This window comes from Pleurodeles waltl, chromosome 11, assembly GCF_031143425.1.
Source record: "Pleurodeles waltl isolate 20211129_DDA chromosome 11, aPleWal1.hap1.20221129, whole genome shotgun sequence".
Taxonomy (NCBI): Eukaryota; Metazoa; Chordata; class Amphibia; order Caudata; family Salamandridae; genus Pleurodeles; species Pleurodeles waltl.
Genome location: NC_090450.1, coordinates 178394701 through 178418079, shown reverse-complemented (window position 1 = coordinate 178418079; position 23379 = coordinate 178394701). Strand labels below are relative to the sequence as shown.

At 44.9% G+C, this 23379-nt stretch overlaps 1 protein-coding gene across 1 annotated transcript in view; it reads right to left on the bottom strand.

Annotated features, from left to right (window-relative positions):
- The window catches only part of HLTF (helicase like transcription factor), a 324731-nt gene that overhangs the window by 172722 nt on the left and 128630 nt on the right, over positions 1–23379 (bottom strand). The window contains exons 13-15 of the mRNA XM_069213390.1: positions 22752–22841; positions 9017–9114; positions 982–1125 (exon numbers count right to left, since the gene is read on the bottom strand). Of these exons, the coding sequence (XP_069069491.1) occupies positions 982–1125; positions 9017–9114; positions 22752–22841 (332 nt within the window). The remainder of the gene's footprint in view (positions 1–981; positions 1126–9016; positions 9115–22751; positions 22842–23379) is intronic.

Below are 23379 nucleotides of genomic sequence, written 5' to 3'. Positions count from 1 at the left end.
AACACCCACTACCCACGAGCGCAATGTAGGTTTCACCTAGACTCATCGCTCACCATGGCCCAGCAAGTCAACGCCGTCCCATCTTCTTGCTTCAACACCCTCTGCATGCTTCGCAAGATCTTCAGATGGATCCCCACCGAAACCAGAAGGACGGTCACCCACGCCCTCGTCAGCAGCAGACTGCGATACGGCAACAAACTCTACGCGGGAACCACGGCCAAGCTCCAGAAGAAACGACAATGTATAAAGAACGCCTCCACACGCCTCATCCTCTACATCCCACGCCGCGACCACATCTCAGCCCACCTCAGAGACCTACACTGGCTTCCCGTCACTTCAAACTCCTCATCCATGCCCACAAAGCTCTCCACAACGCGGGCCCTGCCTACCTCAACGAGCGACTCACCTTCCACACTCCCACCCGCCAACTCCGCTCCGCCAACCTCACCCTTGCCACCATCCCTCGCATCCATCGAACTACAGCCAGAGGCCGATCCTTTTCCCACCTCGCCGCCAATACCTGGAACACCCCCCCACCCACCTACAACAGACCCAGAACCTCGTGACATTCAGGAAATGCCTCAAGACCTGGTTATTCGAGCAGTAGCAATCTCCCCCCCCCCCCCCATCAGTGCCTTGAGACCCTAGCGGGTGAGTAGTGGGTTTTAAAATGATTGATTGATGATCCCTGGAGTTGCTGTCCCCTCCAGTGCTGTGGGTGTTCCTAATCTGTAGTGCATGTGGATGCATTCATCGAAGTGAATGATAGCAACAAAAGCTTGTTTTAGCATAGTGCGCATCTTATGTTTTCAAGTGTTCTAAACAACAGACTTTACCTAATGGTCCTCCATTTACGTACCTCCGCACATATGGGAGATTCGGCTTGTCTTGTCGGAGCACAAAGTTATGACCAGTCTGCAATTTTGTGTGTGCATTGCATGATTCAAGGAAGCAATGTTTCAGGTTTTGACAAATACTTACTCCATATTCAAAACTTAATACACTGTATGTAGTTAGAACAACATCTTGCTTTGACAGTACCGAAGGGTCTCGGACACGATCTGCACCATAATAAACAAGTATATTCAAGGTAACATCTAGTCTTACGTGGTTCTCAAACTGTTCCTACAAGGAATGAAAAGAAATTTAAATTAACATTTATCTCTCACATTTCTTTGCTTGTAACAACAGTCCATATCCAATTTTACTAAACACATTGCTATAACCTTGTTTTAAAAATCAAAACATTTTCTGACACCTTAAGATGATATTTTCTTTACTTTTGGAATGGTTTTATTAAAGATGCAACACAAAAAGATTGCACAAGCCTTCCTTTCACATAAATGATGTTCAGGTGCAGGTGCCCAGGACAATGTCAGCATACTGCTGGTTACCAAAATGTCTACATACAATGTACTTCAAAATCATGGAAGTGAGGTGAGAGAATATTATTTAAGTATAATCATATATTTGTGACTTCAACAGAATGAGCACATTATTACAGCTAAATAACATGTTTGTATGCATAAGAAAGGCATAACAACGTTTTAATAAAAATAAAAAAAATAGTCAATCAGGGAAAAGGGCATTCAGTGATTTAATGAAAGGAAGTCAGTCACTGTGGTCTTCCACCAGTTTGGTGGAAAGGGTTACTTCCTCACAACGTAACGGATATCCCGTTGCCGTATTCCAAATCCATTATGGCCTATGGAACTTGTAATACGGCAAACGGGATATCCATCATGTTTGTGACGCAGTAACGGCTCCCCCAAACTCTAAATCAGGACCTATGTGTTTGGGAGCATGCATGCACTCAGCCTCACCTTAAGACCGCCAAACGTTTCTGTTCCTGTGCTTTACAATATATCTTTAATTTCATGGAATTCATTCAATTTAAGGAAAAATCAGCATAGGACAAAGTTCCTGTATTTTTATTTTTTTTAAATGACCTGTTTCTGTTAGATATGGAAATGTTGAGCTCATTTGAGATAATTTACATGCTGTATATTTATTGTGCTACATTGGAAGGCATTGGTATCAGCCACAGTCCATGTTTTTTGTGGTACTAACTCAAGTACCACTACTAGCTTGCATGAAATATTTAAAACCTATTAATAACTATGAGGAGATTTTATGGCTCCTAGGGAGAGCCAGGCGCAATTATTTTGCACAAGGGTGGCTTGGCATGGAAAAGTTTCAAGACCTCCATCTCGGAGCATGTCATTATAAATCATAAATTATTAATATTTTTCTCTTTACCCACTGAAGTATATCTAAGAGTTAAGAACAGCAGTTATTATTATTCAATGGTACTTACTTTATTTGCCTCTGAAAAGGTAAAAGAATGAGTAAGGAAGCCAGAATTCTAGGCTGTTAATTTCAGGCTGCACATCAATTACTGCACTGGAAGCGTTAATTAAATGTACTTATCTCACTAGCTACAAATCGTCAATCCTCAGGTGCTTGCAGAGAAGATGGTGTGATTTCCACGTTAGTGCCTTACAGTAGACAAGCTGATGAAAGATCCCCAAAGATGCTTCTGTGTCATCAGGATCGTTTTCTGAAACTCAGTTTACGCCCAGTCTCAACAGCAAGGATATCAGTGAGAAAAGCATACAAGATCTCCCTGAGATGCAGCAGTGATCTCCATAACGAACAAGTTTCCTACCTTCAGTAACGCTCTTTCTGGTGGATACTCCCTCTAACCCCAGATACTTCAACTTTTGAATATTCCCAAGGCACCAGACTGGATCCATAAAGCTTTCTTTGAAATGCTGCTGGCCGCTGTTACATAGTGCAATAAGCGTAAGCTTTATTTTGCCATGGAAGTGACAGTGTGGAGTATTTCCACACCCTCAGACAAAGAGCACAAAAGAGATATCACTGCCAGTGTACAAATCTCTAACTTGGGATATTTCTAGAAGTTAAAAAGAGGCCACTCCACAGAACGGGGAGGAAGGAGGGCAACAAGCAATCTGCATTTAGATAGGGTATCCACCAGAAAGAGCTTTACCAAAGTAAGTAACTTGTTCATCTAATAGATATCTCTAACCTCAGATTTCTCACCTTTAGAACATATAATAAGGCAGTAGCTCAAAAGGTGGAGGGTCTGTGAAGCTCACACAGATCAAAAAGACTTGCAGGACTGAACAAATGAAACGTCCCTCCAGTAGGGCCTGGCTATCAATGCAGTAGTGCCTTGTGAACAGGCACATGAACACTCATGTTGTGGACTGACAGATGTCAAAAACAGGCACTCACCATGTCGACGCAGTGGAAGAAACCACGGCTCTACTGGAATGAGCCCTCATTACTTCTGGGTGCTGCTCCTTGGCCAGTGCAAAGCAGATCATAATGCACATTGAGAAAGGCCTTTCCGCACTGCCTTACCTTTCTTTGACCCAGAGAATCCCAGAAAAAAAATCATAGTTCACCCGAATGTCCTTGGTGTAATTCATACAAAAGCTCCCGGGACACTAGGAGTCCAATCAATTGAGCCTCTCCTCTTGAGGGCAAAGAATATTGGAAGGAGTACGGATTGCTTAATATAAAGAGGCATCACAACTTAAGGAACAAAAGGCTGCACTGGTCTTCAACATCACTTTGTCTGGGAAAAAGATAGTGTAAGGCGGTTGCACCAAGAGAGCCTGGTGCGCCTCATGTGACTAAAGTGATGAGTAAGAAATCTTTGAGTCAGATGTGGAAGGGAACTGAGGTGGGTCTGCAAGAAACAGGACACAACCCCGTTGGACTACCTTCTGAAAGTCACAGCATGGTCTGAATCCTGTAGTCTCTTTTTGAGGAGAAATTGTTCTCTTGCAACACCAGTAAAAAGGGGATTGTAGCTCCAGATTTGGGTCTCAAGGCGAGTAAAGAAGAGTGGTGCTTATCTGAGGCTCTGCTCCATTTCTGTGGTGGAATGCTGCAGGGCACAACCCAGTTGTGTATGGGAGCACTGTTGTGAAAACCTCTGGATCTAGTCTGGCGCCTGCAGAATGTTCTTAAAGTGAGGAATCTGCAGTTAGAAGTAACCATCAGAAAAACTACACACGGTCATCTATTGAAATCAAACTGATAATTCAATGTGTAAATATTTTTTACCCTGAGACCTGAAGTCAGAAACAAATCTTATCCGAAGGAGGATGTAGTACCACATGCTGCTACTAGAGGTCCTTTAAACTAGACAAATGCCCTTCCTGTAATCAAACTGCAGTTCCTAATCCAGGCACTCATGCCACTCATATGAACTCCAAATTAGCCCAGTTCTAATAAATTCAACAAAGTTATACCGAGTCTCCACTGCAGTTTAAAGCTACCCTTTATTAATTTTTTCCAATTGTGGCCATGCATAATCAAATTGTGAAAATCAAGTGGAAGGAACAACTTATATTTGGTAACACTAAGTAGATGATAAACCGTTCCCTCTGTTAGGCTGATCCAGGAGTGACCCCCCCACCTTTGAAGGACCCAGGCTTGACTTGCTGCCTTTCTCTATTTGCCAGCAGTCTCCTGCCGGGCGTTGGCAGCAAGGTACATGTTTGTGCAATGGCAACCCCACCTTAGTCCCTTTGCCCTCATGCCTAATTGCTCCACATTTAGGCAGGCCAAGGCTCGTAGTTTAATTCATTAACTCCCCAAATGTTGTGGCTATTCCCTTGTCAATGTGTCTTGCTAATATGAGACTGACAGTAGCTTTACCCCTCACCTCTTGAGAACCTGGTACTTGCAATATACAACTCCATATTGGCTATTTGCCTTTCCTTGGCATGGGTAAGTGTCTTAGCTCTTGCCGCAGAGTAATGTAGCTTTGTCTCCCTTGCCCCTCTTAATACACCAGTCATTTCGCCCAAATAGGATCATTTGAATGCTGCTGGCCTATGTCACTGGACATTCATTGTCACCCTGTCAGCCTTTTTGCGGACTTCTTTGCACCACTGAAGGGCCTCGTCCTGCAACTTGCTCTGGACCATCATGACTGGTGTAGGGGAAACAGGAAGCATTAGTATGTGTACCAAGTGCAGGAGAGACATACCTGGGGCCTTCCTGTGTCTTGGCTAGGTTATGACTCAAGGCCACTGATGTCTGCTATACCTGGCTGCCTTCACTCATGCACTAATTCAGAGGTGTCCACCACTGCCTCTTCAATCTTAGGATACCAGAGAATTATGAGTAACCCTTGCGTGTATTTTCTTGAAACAGGAAAGACAATTTCAAAAACGTGAACATGCTTTTGTTTTTAGCACGTTAGATTACATAGAGGGAGTGGCTTCAACATTAATTTGCATATTCACATTCACGAGTCCATCCATTTTTGCTTATTTTCTATGTCCTAACTAAATAGGTTAATGCTAGATTGTGATGATAATTCTTATTAACATGACTCTAAAAGCATTAACGTAAGTGTGGGGAAAAAGTCAGACTAACATTATAAGCAACATTCTGTATCTACTACAGCATATTTTCCAGCTGTTTTTTTAAGAAGTTGGTTTTGAGTCAATTATTTCTAGATAGGAAAAGGGCAGTTCTAGAGTAATAACGGCCAGGCAAAAAGAAATGGCACAGGTCCAGAAAATAGTTTCCTTATGTCAGCTGTGGAAGTCTATAACTCATCCAATTGAAACTCCTGAGCAGGACAAAGGCAAGCATAGGAAAGAAACACATCACATCAGTGTAGGAAAGTACCATCTTGCCTGGCATGTTACCCCCATATTTCACTGTATATATGTTTTAGCTGTATATGTCACTGGGACCCTGCCAGCCAGGGCCCCAGTGCTCATAAGTGTGCCCTGTATGTGTTACGACTAACTGTCTCACTGAGGCTCTGCTATCCAGGACCTCAGTGGTTATGCTCTCTCATTCTCTTTCCAAATTGTCACTAACAGACTAGTGACCAATTTCACCAATTTACATTGGCATACTGGAACACCCTTATAATTCCCTAGAATATGGTACTGAGGTACCCAGGGTATTGGGGCTCCAGGAGATCCCTATGGGCTGCAGCATTTCTTGTGCCACCCATAGGGAGATCTGACAATTCTTACACAGGCCTGCCAGTGCAGCCTGAGTGAAATAACGTCCACGTTATTTCACAGCCATTTACCACTGCACTGAAGTAACTTATAAGTCACCTATATGTCTAACCTTTACCTGGTAAAGGTTGGGTGCTACGTTACTTAGTGTGTGGGCACCCTGGCACTAGCCAAGGTGCCCCCACATTGTTCAGGGCAAATTCCCCGGACTTTGTGAGTGCGGGGACACCATTACACGCGTGCACTATACATATGTCACGACATATGTATAGCGTCACAATGGTAACTCCGAACATGGCCATGTAACATGTCTAAGATCATGGAATTGTCATCCCAATGCCATCCTGGCATTGGGGAGACAATTCCATGATCCCCCGAGTCTCTAGCTCAGACCCGGGTACTGCCAAGCAACCTTTCCCGGGGTTTCACTGCAGCTGCTGCTGCTGCCAACCCCTCAGACAGGTTTCTGCCCTCCTGGGGTCCAGCCAGGCTTGGCCCAGGAAGGCAGAACAAAGGACTTCCTCAGAGAGAGGGTGTTACACCCTCTCCCTTTGGAAAAAGGTGTTAGGGCTTGGGAGGAGTAGCCTCCGCCAGCCTCTGGAAATGCTTTCATGGGCACAGATGGTGCCCATTTCTGCATAAGCCAGTCTACACCGGTTCAGGGATCCCCCAGCCCTGCTCTGGCGTGAAACTGGACAAAGGAAAGAGGAGTGACCACTCCCCTGACCTGCACCTCCCCTGGGAGGTGCCCAGAACTCCTCCAGTGTGCTCCAGACCTCTGCCATCTTGGAAACAGAGGTGCTGCTGGCACACTGGACTGCTCTGAGTGGCCAGTGCAAGCAGGTGACGTCAGAGACTCCTTCTGATAGGCTCCTCCAGGTGTTGCTACCCTATCCTCTCTCCTAAGTAGCCAAACCTCCTCTTTTCTGGCTATTTAGGGTCTCTGCTTTTGGGAATTCCTTAGATAACGAATACAAGAGCTCATCAGAGTTCCTCTGCATCTCTCTCTTCACCTTCTGCCAAGGAATCGACTGCTGACCGCGCTGGAAGCCTGCAAAACTGCAACAAAGTAGCAAAGACGACTACTGCGACCTTGTAACGCTGATCCTGCCGCCTTCTCGACTGTTTTCCTGGTGGTGCATGCTGTGGGGGTAGTCTGCCTCTTCTCTGCACTAGAAGCTCCGAAGAAATCTCCTGTGGGTCGATGGAATCTTCCCCCTGCAACTGCAGGCACCAAAGAACTGCATCACCGGTCCTCTGGGTCTCCTCTCAGCACGACGAGCGAGGTCCCTTGCACTCAGCAACTCTGTCCAAGTGACTCCCACAGTCCAGTGACTCTTCAGTCCAAGTTTGGTGGAGGTAAGTCCTTGCCTCCCCACGCTAGACTGCATTGCTGGGAACCGCATGTTTTGCAGCTACTCCGGCTCCTGTGCACTCTTCCAGGATTTCCTTTGTGTACAGCCAAGCCTGGGTCCCCGGCACTCTAACCTGCATTGCACGACCTCCCGAGTTGTCCTCCGGCTTCGTGGGACCCTCTTGTGCAACTTCGGGTGAGCACCGATCACTCCACATCGTAGTGCCTGTTCCGGCACTTCTCCGGGTGCTGCTGCTTGCTTCTGAGTGGGCTCCTTGTCTTGCTGGACGCCCCCGTCTCCTCACGCAATTGGCGACATCCTGGTCCCTCCTGGGCCACAGCAGCATCCAAAAACCCTAACCGCGACCCTTGCAGCTAGCAAGGCTTGTTTGCGGTTTTTCTGCACGGAAACACCTTTGCACGACTCTTCACGACGTGGGACATCCATCCTCCAAAGGGAAAGTTTCTAGCCCTTGTCGTTCTTGCAGAATCCACAGCTTCTACCATCTGGTGGCAGCTTCTTTGCGCCCACAGCTGGCATTTCCTGGGCATCTGCCCACTCCCGACTTGATCGTGACTTTTGGACTTGGTCCCCTTGTTCCACAGGTACTCTCGTCAGGAAATCCATCGTTGTTGCATTGCTGGTGTTGGTCTTCCTTGCAGAATTCCCCTATCACGACTTCTGTGCTCTTTGCGGAACTTAGGTGCACTTTGCACCCACTTTTCAGGGTCTTGGGGTGGGCTATTTTTCTAACCCTCACTGTTTCCTTACAGTCCCAGCGACCCTCTACAAGGTCACATAGGTTTGGGGTCCATTCGTGGTTCGCATTCTACTTCTAGAGTATATGGTTTGTGTTGCCCCTATCCCTATGTGCCCCCATTGCATTCTATTGTGACTATACATTGTTTGCACTGTTTTCTATTGCTATTACTGCATATTTTGGTATTGTGTACATATATCTTGTGTATATTTGCTATCCTCATACTGAGGGTACTCACTGAGATACTTTGGCATATTGTCATAAAAATAAAGTACCTTTATTTTTAGTATATCTGTGTATTGTGTTTTCTTATGATATTGTGCATATGACACTAGTGGTACTGTAGGAGCTTCACTCGTCTCCTAGTTCAGCTTAAGCTGCTCTGCTAAGCTACCTTTTCTATCAGCCTAAGCTGCTAGACACCCCTCTACACTAATAAGGGATACCTGGGCCTGGTGCAAGGTGTAAGTACCTCTTGGTACTCACTACAAGCCAGTTCAGCCTCCTACAATCAGCAACACTTATCTTTGATAAGACGAACCGTACAATCACGAGCAAAAGAGTTTACTCATAGCCCATTCTAAGTACATTTAAAAGTGTTAAGTGTACAAATTACAAAAACAATAGTTCTGCAATAATGCACAAAAGACCAAAACATACATTATTAACTGACCATAAGAAATTAGTAACTCAAGTGTCCCATTTAGAATTTAGCATTGCCATTGGCTCATAAATACATTTAAATATGTTTAGTTTCTGCTTTATTTATGTAACATTATTCATAGAACACAATTAACGGTAATCTGTATATACAAATCATTGGACCCTGACATTAGAAGGCTTGCATTGCATTTTCAGGATGCAAAACTTACAATCCAGTTGCTAAGCACAGAAAGTGGACAGATGATCAGCGTTGTTCTGGGCTTCGCTTCTGAAGAAATGTTAATAAGGAGTTGTGGGGAGGTTTTTCCTAAAGAGAGAAAAAATAAGTTTTAAAGAAAACACATCACTTTCCTCGATAATATCTGAAGTTAACTACTTACCCCTTTCATACCCATCTTAAATACTTTCAAAAGCAGATAGGAGACAGTTGAAGCCTCGCCCTCAAATTGCCTTCAAGCATTTCACTCAAAAAGATCTCCTATAGTAGTGTTTTTAGTCCCAGCATCTAGAACTTTTTTTTTTATTTGTTAATAGTGCATACATTTCGCCACAAATTACCGTGAATTGAAAAGGAAAAGTTTCTTACCTGTAATACTACCTCTCTTTAAATGGACATTACTTATGCTCATAGGGTTATCGAAATTCAGGCGCTCTGTTCTAAAGAACCATATACAATTTGCACTCCAATAGAGTGCGATGAGAAATCATCCTAGTCCTCTCCCAAAGGTAGTCTCTAATTTCCACATTAACCAGAATATCTTGCTACGACTTTCTTCCATAACCTGTCTACTCCAGCTGAAAGGTCTTCACATTCTCTGGACATTAAAAAAGTATTGACTTTCTACTTAAATAAAACCAAAGCTATAAGAAAGTCAGATCATCTCTTTGTTAACTATGAACTATGAACAGGTTCGGCAACCCCAAAACAAATGATTTCTAGGTGGCTAGTCTCCTGTATAGTCCTTTCCTACTGGCTAGCTAACAAATCCTTGCCAGCTAGATATAAGAAACACTCTACAAGGGGTAAAGCCGCAATGGTACCTCTACTAAGGAATGTGTTGGTTCCTAAAATATGCAAAGCCGCAACACGGAGATCTGTACATACTTTTACAATGCATTCCAGTATAGATTCAGATGCTAATGCAGATACTAAAGTAGGACAGGCTTCTTTGAGGAAGCTTTTTGGATAGTTGCAAGAGCTGTTCTTGTTTCAAGTCCATGTTTGGTGATATGAGTTTGCTATTCGACTTAGTGCTTATGGGTATTGATCAGGATTCCCTGGAAGAGAAGAGAAAGGTGCCTGCCTATAATCCTAGTTCTCCTCAAGGAGAATCTTCATCAAAGTCATAAGCAACCCTCCCACCTCCCACATGCACTACTACAGCTCTACAATTACTTCACTCAGGATTCCGTATCACTGTAAAAATGAGCTGAACTGTCACCTGTGAGGCATGATGGGATACGTATGAAGTTCTTTAAGGCACAGACCCATTTTTTCTGCTATTCTTTGAATGGCAACCTATAGGCTAACAATGTCTCATATTTCCCTTCCTTCTCAATAAAGATTTGTGAAATATTTCTATGGTCATTTTCTTTCAATGAAATCAGTTTTGGTAATCGGATATTTGTTTAAAATGAAAATTGAATATAATCTAGCCGTTTTTAGCCATTCATATAGGTTGCAGATATTTATATTACCTAGTGGCGGTCACCACTAAGTAGTTATAGCTAGGACCTAGTTGCTGTAGAAAAAGTTTTTTTTAGTTCCCTATATCTTTGGCACCTGCTGATGAATCTCCACAAAATTTTCCAAAACAATTTGATACTCATGTCAGAAGCTGTATGGAAAGTTTGAGGGTTATCTGTCAAGCGGGGGCTGAAAAATAGTGGTGGGCTGGGACTGGGGGGCATAACGTGTTTTTCTCATGTTAATTCCCATTGGGTTTTTGAACAGGTCTACAGCCCGAACCGCTTTATGGAATTACACCAAATTTTGCAGAAAGATAGCTCTTGGCATAGAAATCCATTAAGTGGTTTTTCAGATATTTTTCAGATATTAAAGAAAAAGTTACATTTGTATTGTAGGAGACTGGCCTGGTGTGTGGTGGGTACCCAAGGTACTTATACCTTATACTAGGTCCATGTATCCCCTCTTAGTCAAGTGCAGGCCGTGTCTAGAAACCAGGCTCTCTAAAGGTAGCTGTGGGTGAGCAGCCAAGGCTTATCTAGTAGACATGTAAAGCTCATGAAAAACCATTGGAGTCACACAGTACTTACACACATGAACGAAAACACTCAGTTGTACAAAAAATAAAGGCACTAAATATATACACTAGCAACCAGAGATAGGCATAGAAAAGGTTAGAAAACAGTGCAAACAGCAATAACCAATAGAGACCCTAGAGGGAGCCCAAACCATATACTTAAAAAATGGAATACAAACAGGACTCCCACCTAGTAAGTGGAATGTGTAGAGGGGAGCTGGGAGTACTAGAAAACCGCAGAGGTAAGTAGCACAGAACTCCCCAGCAACCAGGAAAGCAGGAGTAAATCACTGGATTTTCTCCAAACCACTTAAAAGGAGGAAAAAGAAGAAAAGAAGACACCCAGACAAGACTGCAAGAAACCAGCGGTGGATTCCTGAAGAAAAGCTTTGGAGTGAGGGGACTATGTCCAAAAGTGTCAGTGGAGTCCAGGAGGAATAGGAGCTACTACCCACCCAACTATACTAGCAGGAGTTGGTCGACAGTGAGGAAGAACAGGTCAGCACTGTAGCCCTGGAGCTAGAGAAGAGTTCCTGATGGATGGAAGATGTCCCACGCTGCAGTGAAGATTGCAGACGGGTGTCGGTGCAGGAATTCCACCAACAAGCCTGTGCAAATGCAAGTTTGCAGTAGGTGGAAAAGTGGAGCTGCCGGGGACCAGCAAGGCCCAGAACTCAACCAGGTTGGAGGTGCAGAGTCACAGGGGACCCTCAGCGTCACGGAGAGTCCACAGGAGCAGAGGCAGCACCCACAGGAGTCCTACAGGAAGAGACACTGGAGTCGCAGAAGGAGCCATGCAGCACTAGAGAAAGCGATCCCACGCTGCCAGAGAACCACGCAGAGGGCTATGCATCGCAGGAAGGAGTGCTGGGGCCTGGAGCTACACGTCACCTGAAGATCCCTCCACCAAAGTTAGACAGCTGACAGAGAGGACCAAGAGGACTCTTCCGGTCCAAAACCTGTGCTGCAGGATCCACGCAGCTCAGAATAGGAGGAGATCCAGGCAGCTGGTCGTCGTTGCAGCAGGTGCTTGGGGATGCAGGGGAGTGACTCCTTCACTCCAAGGGAGATTCCTTCTTCTTCGTGGGCAGGCTGAAGAGTTGCTGCCTTCTGGGGATGCACAGCAGAGGAAATGTTGCAAAGATTGCAGGAGCCATGGAAACAAGGTTGCAGAAGAGTCTTCTTCGTGCATTGCAGCGTTGTCGGTTCCTGGAGAGTCCAGTCGCGGATCCAGTGGCTAGTAGTCGAAGTGGAGGATGCAGAGGAATCCTGCTGGAGTCGTGCAAGCCAAATCTGAGGAGCCACCCAAGAGAGAGACCCTAAATAGCTCTGATTGGTCACCTAGACAGTTGAGCACCTATTAGGAGGGTGCTCAACTGATGTTACCTGTCTGGACTAGCCACTCAGATGTTCCCAGAGTTCCCTGCCAACCTTGGAAACAAGATGGCAGGACCCAGGGACCCTCTGGAGAAGCTCTGAGCACCACCCCTTGGGTGGTGATGGACAGGGGAGTGGTCACTCCCCTTTCCATTGCCCAGTTTCGCACCAGAGCAGGGACTCGGGATCCCTGAACTTGTGTGGACTGGTTTAGGTACAGAGGTCACCAAATGTGCCCTTCAAAGCATATCAGTGGCTTGGGGAGGCTACCACTCCCACACCAGCCACACCAATTTCCAAGCAGAGAGTGTGTTACCTCCCTCTCCCAAAGGAAATCCTTTATTCTGCCTTACTAGGCTTGATCAGATCAAGCAGCAGGAGGGCAGAAACCTGTCTAAGGGGTGGCAGCAGCTTGGGCTGCCCGGAAAATCCTGTAAGACTGGTGGTAGCAAAGCTGGGGGGGGTCCTCTAAGGAGCATCCAGGGTGCATGGAATCATACTTCCAATGCTTGCAACAGTAATGGGGTACGATTCCGACATGTTTGATACCAAACGTGCCCAAGTTTGGAGTTACCATTATGTAGCTGGACATAGGTAGTGACCTATGTCCAGTACATGCATAAAATGGTGTCCCCGCACTCACAAAGTCCAGGAAAATTGGCCTGGAGTTTGTGGGGCACCTCTGCTAGTGCTGGGGTGCCCTCACACACAAGTACCTGCACCCTCCCCTCTAGGCTGAGAGGGCCTACCATAGGGGTGATGTGCAGTGACCAGTAGTGACCTGTAGCGAAAACATGCACCTGTTACACACAGACTGCAAAGGCAGGACTGCATAACTCTTTGCATGGGCTCCCTATGGGTGGGAGAGTAACTGTTGCAGCCGACAGGGATCACCTGGCACCCCAATGCCCTGGGTACCTAGGTACCATATACTAGGGACATACATTGGGGGGGGGGGGGCGGGGACAGTATGTCAATTGTGGGGGAAAAAGGTACAGTTACCAAGTTTAAAAGGAGAGAGCATAATCACTGGGGTCCTGGTTAGCAGGATCCCAGTGAACAGAGAAAGAGGCTACTTTCCCACATGTATAGATATGGAAGCGAAGGCTCCGCAAACCCTCCCGATCTCATGTTGAGATTTGATTGGCAGCCAACACTTCAACAAGCAAATGTTGACACCCATCTTGGGACTTGTCTTCAGCCAAGTACCAGAAAAAAAAGATTTAAAAAAAAGAAAATGGGCCAGGGTAAGGACACACTGACCCCCTGGATCTCGTGGGGGACCCCACAGCACCCCTCCTCCCCCCGGGTGCAAAAAAAGCAGTTTTTCTTAAAATTGTTGCTGTGAATTCTCAACAGGTGTGCAAATCTGTAGCAAAAAAGTTTTACATTTTTATTTTTTTTATAAATGTGGTCTCCCGCACTTGCCTTAATAAAGCCCCCGGGTGGGCCAGGTCCCTGGAGGCTGCGCACAGGGCCCAGCTCCTGGGCTTATTTAGACCCTGGGGACTGCCACCTCGCTGTGGCTTATATTTATTAGTATGCAGGGGAGGAGCAAGTGTCCCGGGGACCACCACCTCCCTGGGCAAAATTGCTTTGTTATAGTAGTGGGGTCCCATGGACTCCCTATCCCCTCCCAATCGAGCCCCAGGGACCGCTATCTCCCCATGGCTAACATTCAAATATATGCGGTGGGGTGACAGCTCCCACCAAGTCAGAGCAAATACAACTCTGCTCCCAGCAAGCCAGAGCGGTCAAGCAGGGAAAACAGAGGAAACTATTGCTCTCACATGCAGCGAGTTGCATGTTTAGCAGATCCCTGTCTGAGAGCAAAACCGGCTTCCGCAGGAGGCAGGGAGCTGGCTGGAACCTTGGGGCACCCCTCCTCCATTTCATGAAGACTGTTCCCCCAAGGCCAAATTGCTGGGGGGGGGGGGGCGTGAGGCCCACCTCATTAAAGTGTAGTGGGCCCTGAGGGATGGGGTATCAGAGGCCGAAATTGGTCTTGGGGGGGGGGGGGGTTTGCCCCCCCGGCCCCACACTGGCCATTAACCCAACGAGGTAGCACTTACTAACCAGTAGAAAGTGGTCCAGTTGAACAGACATTTTGTGCAAACTGTGGACTGTTGGATAAACAATAATGTGAGATTCCGTTCTGGCCATGAGGCTCATTTCACAGCAACTAAACTTCAATAGAAAGCACTTACAAATATGAATGTAGCAGGTGCCACAGTTGAAACTCCACTTCTGGAAAGGACAAATGATCCTAACTCCTGGGCTTAGGAGTTAGTGTGTATACTCCGTGATTCCATATTGGAAAACGATCTGAGATCCTTTGTCGAGGTGAATGCACCTTTCATCTATTGGAGTGCAATCAGACACTCTCACACCCACTCCCACACCCAGACACTCTAACATCTACACACACCCACCCAGAGGCACCCCTCTCACACCTGTTCTCACACCCAGAGCGACAGGCCCTGCGGCCAAACCAAGGTGTCTGCGGCCAAAGGCCATGTGCAGCGGTTAGAGGGGTTGGCCACTGGGTCTGGCGACAGGCCAGGCTCTTCGGCCAACCCCCTCTGGTCGCAAACATCCACCGTGCATGGCCAAAGGTGGCGGTTGTGGGATTAATGTATAGTGAAGAAAAATTACCTTACGTTAAAAAAAAATAATAATAATAATAAAATAAAAAAATACTCAGAAATTCACTGCAAAAAAAAAACATTACCAGGACTTTATAGTTAGGAAATAGAATTTTAAAAAAAATAGAAATTCACTCAAAAAAAACAAAGGTTACAGGAACTTTATAGTTAGGTTTTGAATTTACTTGCACAAAACCAGAGAAGAGTTCAAGTAACTATAACTCGTCGCCTAAGGTAACTATAACTTGCGCCCTCACCATGCACTGCTAATCACCCCAGATACTAAAGCATTCATCACAACATTTCTAACGTCATTAACAATATCCATTAAACATCAGAAATCAAAATATTAAAGAAAAAACTGTTCATGGCTGGGGCATGAGTTATAGTTACCTTAGACAGCGAGTTATAGTTATAGTTAATTGAAATATATGCTGTACTATATATAAAATGTTTAAAAAGTGCTCCAGGGTTCAGGGCAGGACTGAAAATTCTTCTACTCCAGCAGGATGGGCAGCCGTGAGATAACTATGTCCCGTTTTGCCCCCATTCTAGTCTTGCCCATCTGAAGTGTGGCGCTGGTTTAAGTATTTTTTGCCAAGGCTCGTTTTGGTTTGGTAGTTACTCACTTGTGCAGCAAACATTCATCATTCAACCTAAGCTAATTCTATTGCCAACATTAGAGAAAGGCAAGACAATTTCGCATTCACTGATATTTTTGCAGATCTTTGTCCATTATTTTTAGGATAGCCTAGTTGGTTGATGCAGCTACAGAAGTCTGATAAACCAGAGGCGAAGACATCAATGCCGCAGCTGAAGCAGTGGACCAGAGACAGGGGTTCCCAGGAGGGTTGCCATCTTCCTCTGAAAATAATATCCGCCATTTGTTTAAAACAATTGCTGTTCTGGAAGGGTCAAGAACTGTTAGGCGAAAAAGAATTTGTGCAAAATTCCCAGTATTCTTTTGTACCACGCCAATTATCACTCTATTTACGCGAGTACTCATTTAGACAGCTCTCAAATGTGTTTCTTTTATTTTTTTAAAGTGCTTACTGTTTTAGGTTTACATTTTAAAAAGATAATCGCCAATTTTCACTGCTTTTTCCTTTTCTTTTTCTGGCATGGGTATAAAAATGCAGGTCAAGCTTGTAAAATAAAGGCCAGGTGTCAACCCTAGTCCCAGACAGCCTCACACCAGCTGCCCTCTATGTAACAAGCTCTCTGACAAACGCTTTGCCACTGCCAGGGGTGCTGGTATCTCAGGCATGGAAAGTTTAACAGATGAGAGAGGACCTAGGCATTGAAGGAAAAACAGGCCTTAGGCTAGCACGAGCGCATCCAGATAAGTGGCTCCTTTGAACTGGAAACTACGAATACAGAGTCAGTATAAACAAAACTGCTTGCCGAATTAAGCTGCTTTGTATTTGGATGAAGAGCGAGACAATCCTCCGATTACAAAGCAGCGCTTCACCTCTTACCATGCTCTCCTGTCGAGAGAGGGGAGAGTGGAGAGAAATACACAAACGGATCGGAGTGAAAGATGGAAAAGAGCGAAACACAAGGATACAGGGAAAGGGAAAGTGGAGGCACACGAAAGGTGTAGAGACATTGAAAAAATGAGCAAGAGAAAATGAAAGGTAATAGAGGGCAAGGAAGGAGCAGCAAAAAAGTTTCAAGTGATGAAAGAGAAAAGGGAGAGGCACAACTAAGAATGTAAACCTCAATGGAGAGAAGGGAAAGTGAGCCAAAAGGGAGTGCGAGAGGGTAAAAGCAGAGCCGGACCTTTGCTAAGATTGAGCCCTCAGCAGAATGAAATGTGATGCCCTTGCATAAAATGAGAAAGCAGGGGGGTCTTTTGTGATCATTGGTCAGTCCCTGGCTGAGCAGTGACTGACCCCCGAACTCGTATGTCTCCAAACCTTCCCCAACTCACCTAAATCACCCACAACTTAGCTGCCACACACAGATGAGTGGGTTGTGGTGTGGGATAGCAAGGGTAAGGAGAAAAGAGGGTAAGGGAGGGGGCTAATGGGGTGTTAAAAACATCGCCCACTATATGTTAATGAAGGATTAAAACCACTTTGAACTAGCAAATCTGACAGAAACGACCACGCAGGGACACGTACAAGGCTACAGCAAAATGGGGGGGGGGGAGGGGGTTGCTGCTGTTTACATAACTATAATGCACACAGCTCCGTGCGTCCCTCGGAATATTGGTGGCCTGGGCCCAGCTCACCCATTCCAAAAGCCGGCCCTGGCCATGGAAGGTAATGTGACAGAGTCAAATGGACAGCAAAGGTGTTTCATAACTCCATTCGAGAAGTCCTGGCAGGGAAAGCCAGAGTAATGAAAGTGAGTGATTACAATTATGTAAGAAATCATGATCACAGATCACCATGAAACACTAAAGGGTGTGCTACAGAAACTGTGCAAGTGTGAACTAATGTTCCATAAGAAACTGCAAAATCCCTCAAAGACATGTTGGAGCTCTTCAGTTAAGTATTCTCCAACAAGTACCAACCTGCAAAACATTCAAGCCATAAAAACAGCATATCCACATCCTAGCATTACAACAGTGCATATTTTACACAACAGGACACCGTACTGCACGAGGTGCAGTGGAAACCCTACCACCTTAACGGAACGTCAAAAGATTTATGACGAAAAGCAAAATGTAAAGTCCTGGTCAGAACATTGGTGTCTTCCAAAAAACAAGGATGCCTTTTCTCCATAAAGCAATCAAGACCAAAATTGGAGTCTTCCAAAAAACAAGGATGTCTTTTCTCCATGAAGCAATCAAGAAAGTTAAATGTGCTGAAGGGTAAAGCTTGGTCCTGTGAGCTAGAGCCTGTGCTGCCACTGGAACAGAAAAAAAGATTAATGTGCACATATCGCATTTGCCAATCGAACCTTAAAAGACCAAGGTAATGCTACTCCTAAACAAAGAAAGAAGCAATTGTCATAAAGTAGGGTTGTCAACATTTCACCTCAATTTTTACTTAAACCAACTCAATGTAATAACAGATCACAAGGTGTCAATACCCTTAACAAAGATGTAACATTATCCACCTCCAAAGGTTAAGAAGTGGGATCTGAAACTTTAGGAATGTGGCTTACTCTTACAATATCAACCTGGCGCAGATAACGTCCTTAATTGTCAAGTGTATTCAAGGCCACACACCAAGATTAAACAGGTCAAGCAAAGAGGAGAAAAGGCATAAATGCGTTGTAGTACAGGCCCCTCTGCCCATAAACTATGGCATTTGGAGAAATATGGAGACCACTACCGAGGACAAATGCTTTCTAACAGCCTTCGCAGTAATGCATAACAATACAAAGAGTAACATCTTGGAAGGACAACATTCTAGAAAATCTGAGACATAAGCTACACTGTAGACGAGTAAGGCATGAATTATGATTGGCCAAATAACATGAAAACACAGAAAATTGGCTGCTTTAGAGATGTCAAACACATGTTCAAAAGTTAACCTTTTGAAAGCATCTATAGCCAGTTCTGTGCCGCGGACGTAATGGTTACGTCCTGCGGCACAGTGCTGCTGTGCCCAGGACGTAACCATTTCGTCCTGGGCACCCAGCCCAGAGGGAGCGCTTACGCGCTCCCTCTGTGGGGTTCCCCCCAAACCCGCAAGTCAGGGATGGAAGGGGATGCCCTTCCCCTTCCACCCGACCCTCCAGCCCCCCTGTGATGTCAGCGTGCGCTCGCGCGCTGATTGTCACAATGCCTCCTCCTTCACGCAAAGCAATCCGGCTGTCAAAACGCCCACTAGACACCACGGATGTCTTTTTTGAAAAGGAAACTGATATGAGGTAGCGACCCCTTGGGCAAGGGTGGCTCCCAGGGGGGGGCATTTTTTTTTTTAAGGCCTTTTCTGCCCGGGCAGATCAGACTATTATTAGGCCGATCTGCCCCCAGGGGGTGCAGAAACCTCTAGGCACCAGGGATAATTGTTTTTTTTTTTAGTTTTTTTTTTAGGTATGGGGTGCGACCCCTTAGGCAAGGGTCGCTCTCATAGGGGGGAAATTATATTTAGGCCATTTCTGACCCCCTTGGGGGCAGATTGGCCTATTTTTATGAGGCCAATCTGCCCCCTAGGGCGACAGAAACCACTAGACACCAAGGAGCTTTTTTTGTTTGTTCATGAATTTCACGTAAGGGGAGCGACCCCTTATGCAAGGGTCGTTCCCCTGGGGGGCAAATTTATTTTAGGCAATTTCTGCCCCCCAGGGGGGCAGATCAGCCTATTTTAATTAGGCCGATCTGTCCCCAGGGGGTGCAGAAACCTCTAGGCACCAGGGATAATTGTTTTTGTTTTTGTTTTTTGTTTTAGGTGTGGGGTGCGACCCCTTAGGCAAGGGTCGCTCCCATAGGGGGGAAATTATATTTAGGCCATTTCTGACCCCCTTGGGGGCAGATTGGCCTATTTTTATGAGGCCAATCTGCCCCCTAGGGGGGCAGAAACCACTAGACACCAAGGAGCTTTTTTTGTTTGTTCATGAATTTCACGTAAGGGGAGCGACCCCTTAGGCAAGGATCGTTCCCCTGGGGGGCAAATTTATTTTAGGCCATTTCTGCCCCCCAGGGGGGCAGATCAGCCTATTTTAATTAGGCCAATCTGCCCCGAAGGGGGCAGAAACCACTAGGCACTGGGGATTTTTTTTTTGTTGTTTTACAGATGGGGAGCGACCCCTTAGGCAAGGGTCACTCCCCTGGAGGGGCAAATTGTATTTAGGCCATTTCTGGCCCCCAGGGGGGCAGAAACCACTAGGCACCAGGGATTTTTTTGGATTTTTTTTTTAGAGATGGGGAGCGACCCCCTAGGCAAGGGTCGCTCCCCTGGAGGGGCAAATTGTATTTAGGCCATTTCTGCCCACTTTGGGGGCAGATCGGCCGATTTTATGTCAATCTGCCCCCAAGGGGGGCAGAAACCACTAGGCACCAGGGATCTTTTTTTTTTGCGCCGTCACGCAAGGGGAGCGACCCCGTAGGCAAGGGTCGCTCCCCGGGGAGGGGGTGGGGGGGCAAATTTATTTTAGGCCATTTCTGCCCCCCCCCGGGGCCGACTGAGCTAGAGGCCAAAATCCACAAAACCTCTGTTTACTGTGAAAAAATGTGATGTGTCCACATTATGTTTTGGGCCATTTCCCTTTGTGGGCGTTAGGCCCACCCACACAAGTGAGGTACCATTTTTATCTGGAGACTTGGGGGAACGCTGGGTGGAAGCACATTTGTGGCTCCTCTCAGATTCCAGAACTTTCTGTCACCGAAATGAGAGGAACATGTGTTTTTTTAGCCAAATTTTGAGGTTTGCAAAGGATTCTGGGCAACAGAACCTGGTCAGAGCCCCACAAGTCAACCCATCTTGGATTCCCCTAGGTCTCTAGTTTTCAGAAATGCATAGGTTTGGTAGGTTTCCCTAGGTGCCGGCTGAGCTAGAGGCCAAAATCTACAGGTAGGCACTTTGCAAAAAACACCTCTGTTTTCTGTCAAAAAATGTGATGTGTCCACGTTGTGTTTTGGGGCATTTCCTGTCGTGGGCGCTAGGCCTACCCACACAAGTGAGGTATCATTTTTATCGGGAGACTTGGGGGAACATAGAATAGCAAAACAAGTGTTATTGCCCCTTGTCTTTCTCTACATTTTTTCCTTCCAAATATAAGAGAGTTTGTAAAAAAGATGTCTATTTGATAAATGCCCTGTAATTTACATGCTAGTACGGACACCCCGGAATTCAGAGATGTGCAAATAACCACTGCTCCTCAACACCTAATCTTGTGCCCATTTTGGAAATACAAAGGTTTTCTTGATAGTTATTTTTTACTCTTTATATGTCAGCAAATGAATTGCTGTATACCCGGTATAGAATGAAAACCCAAGGCAGGGTGCAGGTCATTTATTGGCTCTGGGTACCGAGAGTTCTTGATGAACCTACAAGCCCTATATATCCCCGCGACCAGAAGAGTCCAGCAGACGTAACGGTATATTGCTTTAAAAAATTTTAAAAATCTGACATTGCAGGAAAAAGGTACAAATTAAAACGTAGAGAAAAATAGCAGATTTTTTCACCTCAATTTCAATATTTTTTTTTTCTGTTATTTTCTGTAGGAAACCCTTGTAGGATCGGCACAAATTACCCCTTGCTGAATTCAGAATGTTGTCTACTTTTCAGAAATGATTCAGTTTCTGGGATCCAGCATTGGTTTCATGCCCATTTCTGTCACTGACTGGAAGGAGGCTGAAAGCACAAAAAAATTGTAAAAATGGGGCATGTCCCAGTAAAATGGCAAAATTGTGTTGAAAAATTGGGTTTTCTGATTCAAGTCTGCCTGTTCCTGAAAGCTGGGAAGCTGGTGATTTTAGCACCGCAAACCCTTTGTTGATGCCATTTTCAGGGAAAAAGCCACAAGCCTTCTTCTGCAGCCCCTTTTTCCCATTTGTTTGAAAAAAACTTAATGTTCACTGTATTTTGGCTAATTTCTTAGCCTCCTTCTGGGGAACCCACAACGTCTGGGTACCTCTAGAATCCCTAGGATGTTGGAAAAAAAGGACACAAATTTGGTGTGGGTAGCTTATGTGAACAAAAAGTTATGAGGGCCTAAGCGCGAACTGCCCAAATAGCCAAAAAAAGGCTCGGCACAGGAGGGGGAAAAGGCCTGGCAGCGAAGGGGTTAAGAATTATATGTTTACACTTCACTCTTTTCCCAAAACAGGGGTGTGAAATTCCTATAGCTCAACGCCTAGGACATATTGTTTGGAGTCAAGGACAACAGGTTTTCATGTTTATTTTGTCCTTAGGACAAGTAGGCCCAACCCCTTACAACACAGACCCTTTGGCTGCCAGTTTACATTATGAAGCACGGAAAGGATTTGCCTGCAGTTGAGGTAATATTTGTGTCCATCAGTTAATGCTGTACGAACTTGTATTTATGGTTGATTAATACAAAGCCTTTATTATTACAGTGAGCACTATAAATAAATGTGGTACGCTCGGACTGCACTACTGACAGTCGTTCCAGTAAAAAAAAATGTGTACACACACATTTGAAAAGTTTAACACGATGACGCTATGTATAATGCTCCCAGACTGATCTCCCATTAGATGCACATTTTTGCAGAAGCTTGCTTGAAAGCGAGATTAATGATTGTTTGCTTTCAAAATAAAATGTTCCCAATAAAATGCAACTAGGAAAAAAATGTTTTGCACAATTATTTTAACACTTTAGGTACCATTTCTTTGCAGCATCATTTAGGAAAATGTGTTGATGCATGACAGTAATTTCAAAGAATTTTCATATTGGAAAATCAGTGTAACCAGTTTCAACAAGATTATGTGAAACATGAAAAGTGATCAGTACAATATATGACAATGTAATTCTCAAAAGGTCCAAAAAGGTTTTAATGAGCCTTAACAATGTGATACGTAAAACACACTTTGCAAACATTTGCCATAAATCATACCACTTAAATTAACAAAAGCCTCACAGCCAATAAAGCTGTGAACATAAAAAGATCTGTTCTGATTCAAAGCATGTCCAACCTGACACCGTGGACGACGCTAAGAGTACAAAACAGAACAGAAAATTAAGCACAATGCCTTCAGCAGCAAATAAAGCCGACAAGTATAAGACTTTATTATTACCTTTAATTTTAGGTTTCTTGCGTACTGTACTTGGTGATCCAGCTAAAGCAGCTGCAAAGTCTTCATCTTCTTGCAAATGGTGAACTGCAGCTGTAAGAAAACACACATTAAATCCAAAATAAAAAACCTAGGTTAATGTTATCACCTCTCGTCTCATCCAGAAATATCCAAAATGACAAGTTGGGACTATAGGAAACCTTTTTCATGTTATCATTGTGCTAGGGAACAAAAGAGGTGTCACACCTGTGCAGCATCACTCTGGCTGGCCCAACCATATGGTATAAACGGCACATCATACAAATTATTCTTGGTTCCCAAGTATTTCCAATAGGAGAGACTCAAAAATTCCCAAGATATTTAGGAAGGTTAAAAGACGATAAGGAACCTGAAGAGGGAGCACAGTGAAAAAAACTTGGCTTTTCTTTCAAAGGATAATATTGCCTCTTTCCATTCATTTTGTAAGGATTTCCCTACCAAAGCCTAACAAATTTCGATGAAGGGAGAAGAAAAACATACTATCCAAAACTATGTTATACCAGTGATCATCCTAACAAAGCCTAAGCTGTAACTTTCAAGCTTAAGTAACCATTTATCACAGGTAAGCAACACAGACCAAGTAGTAGCTTTT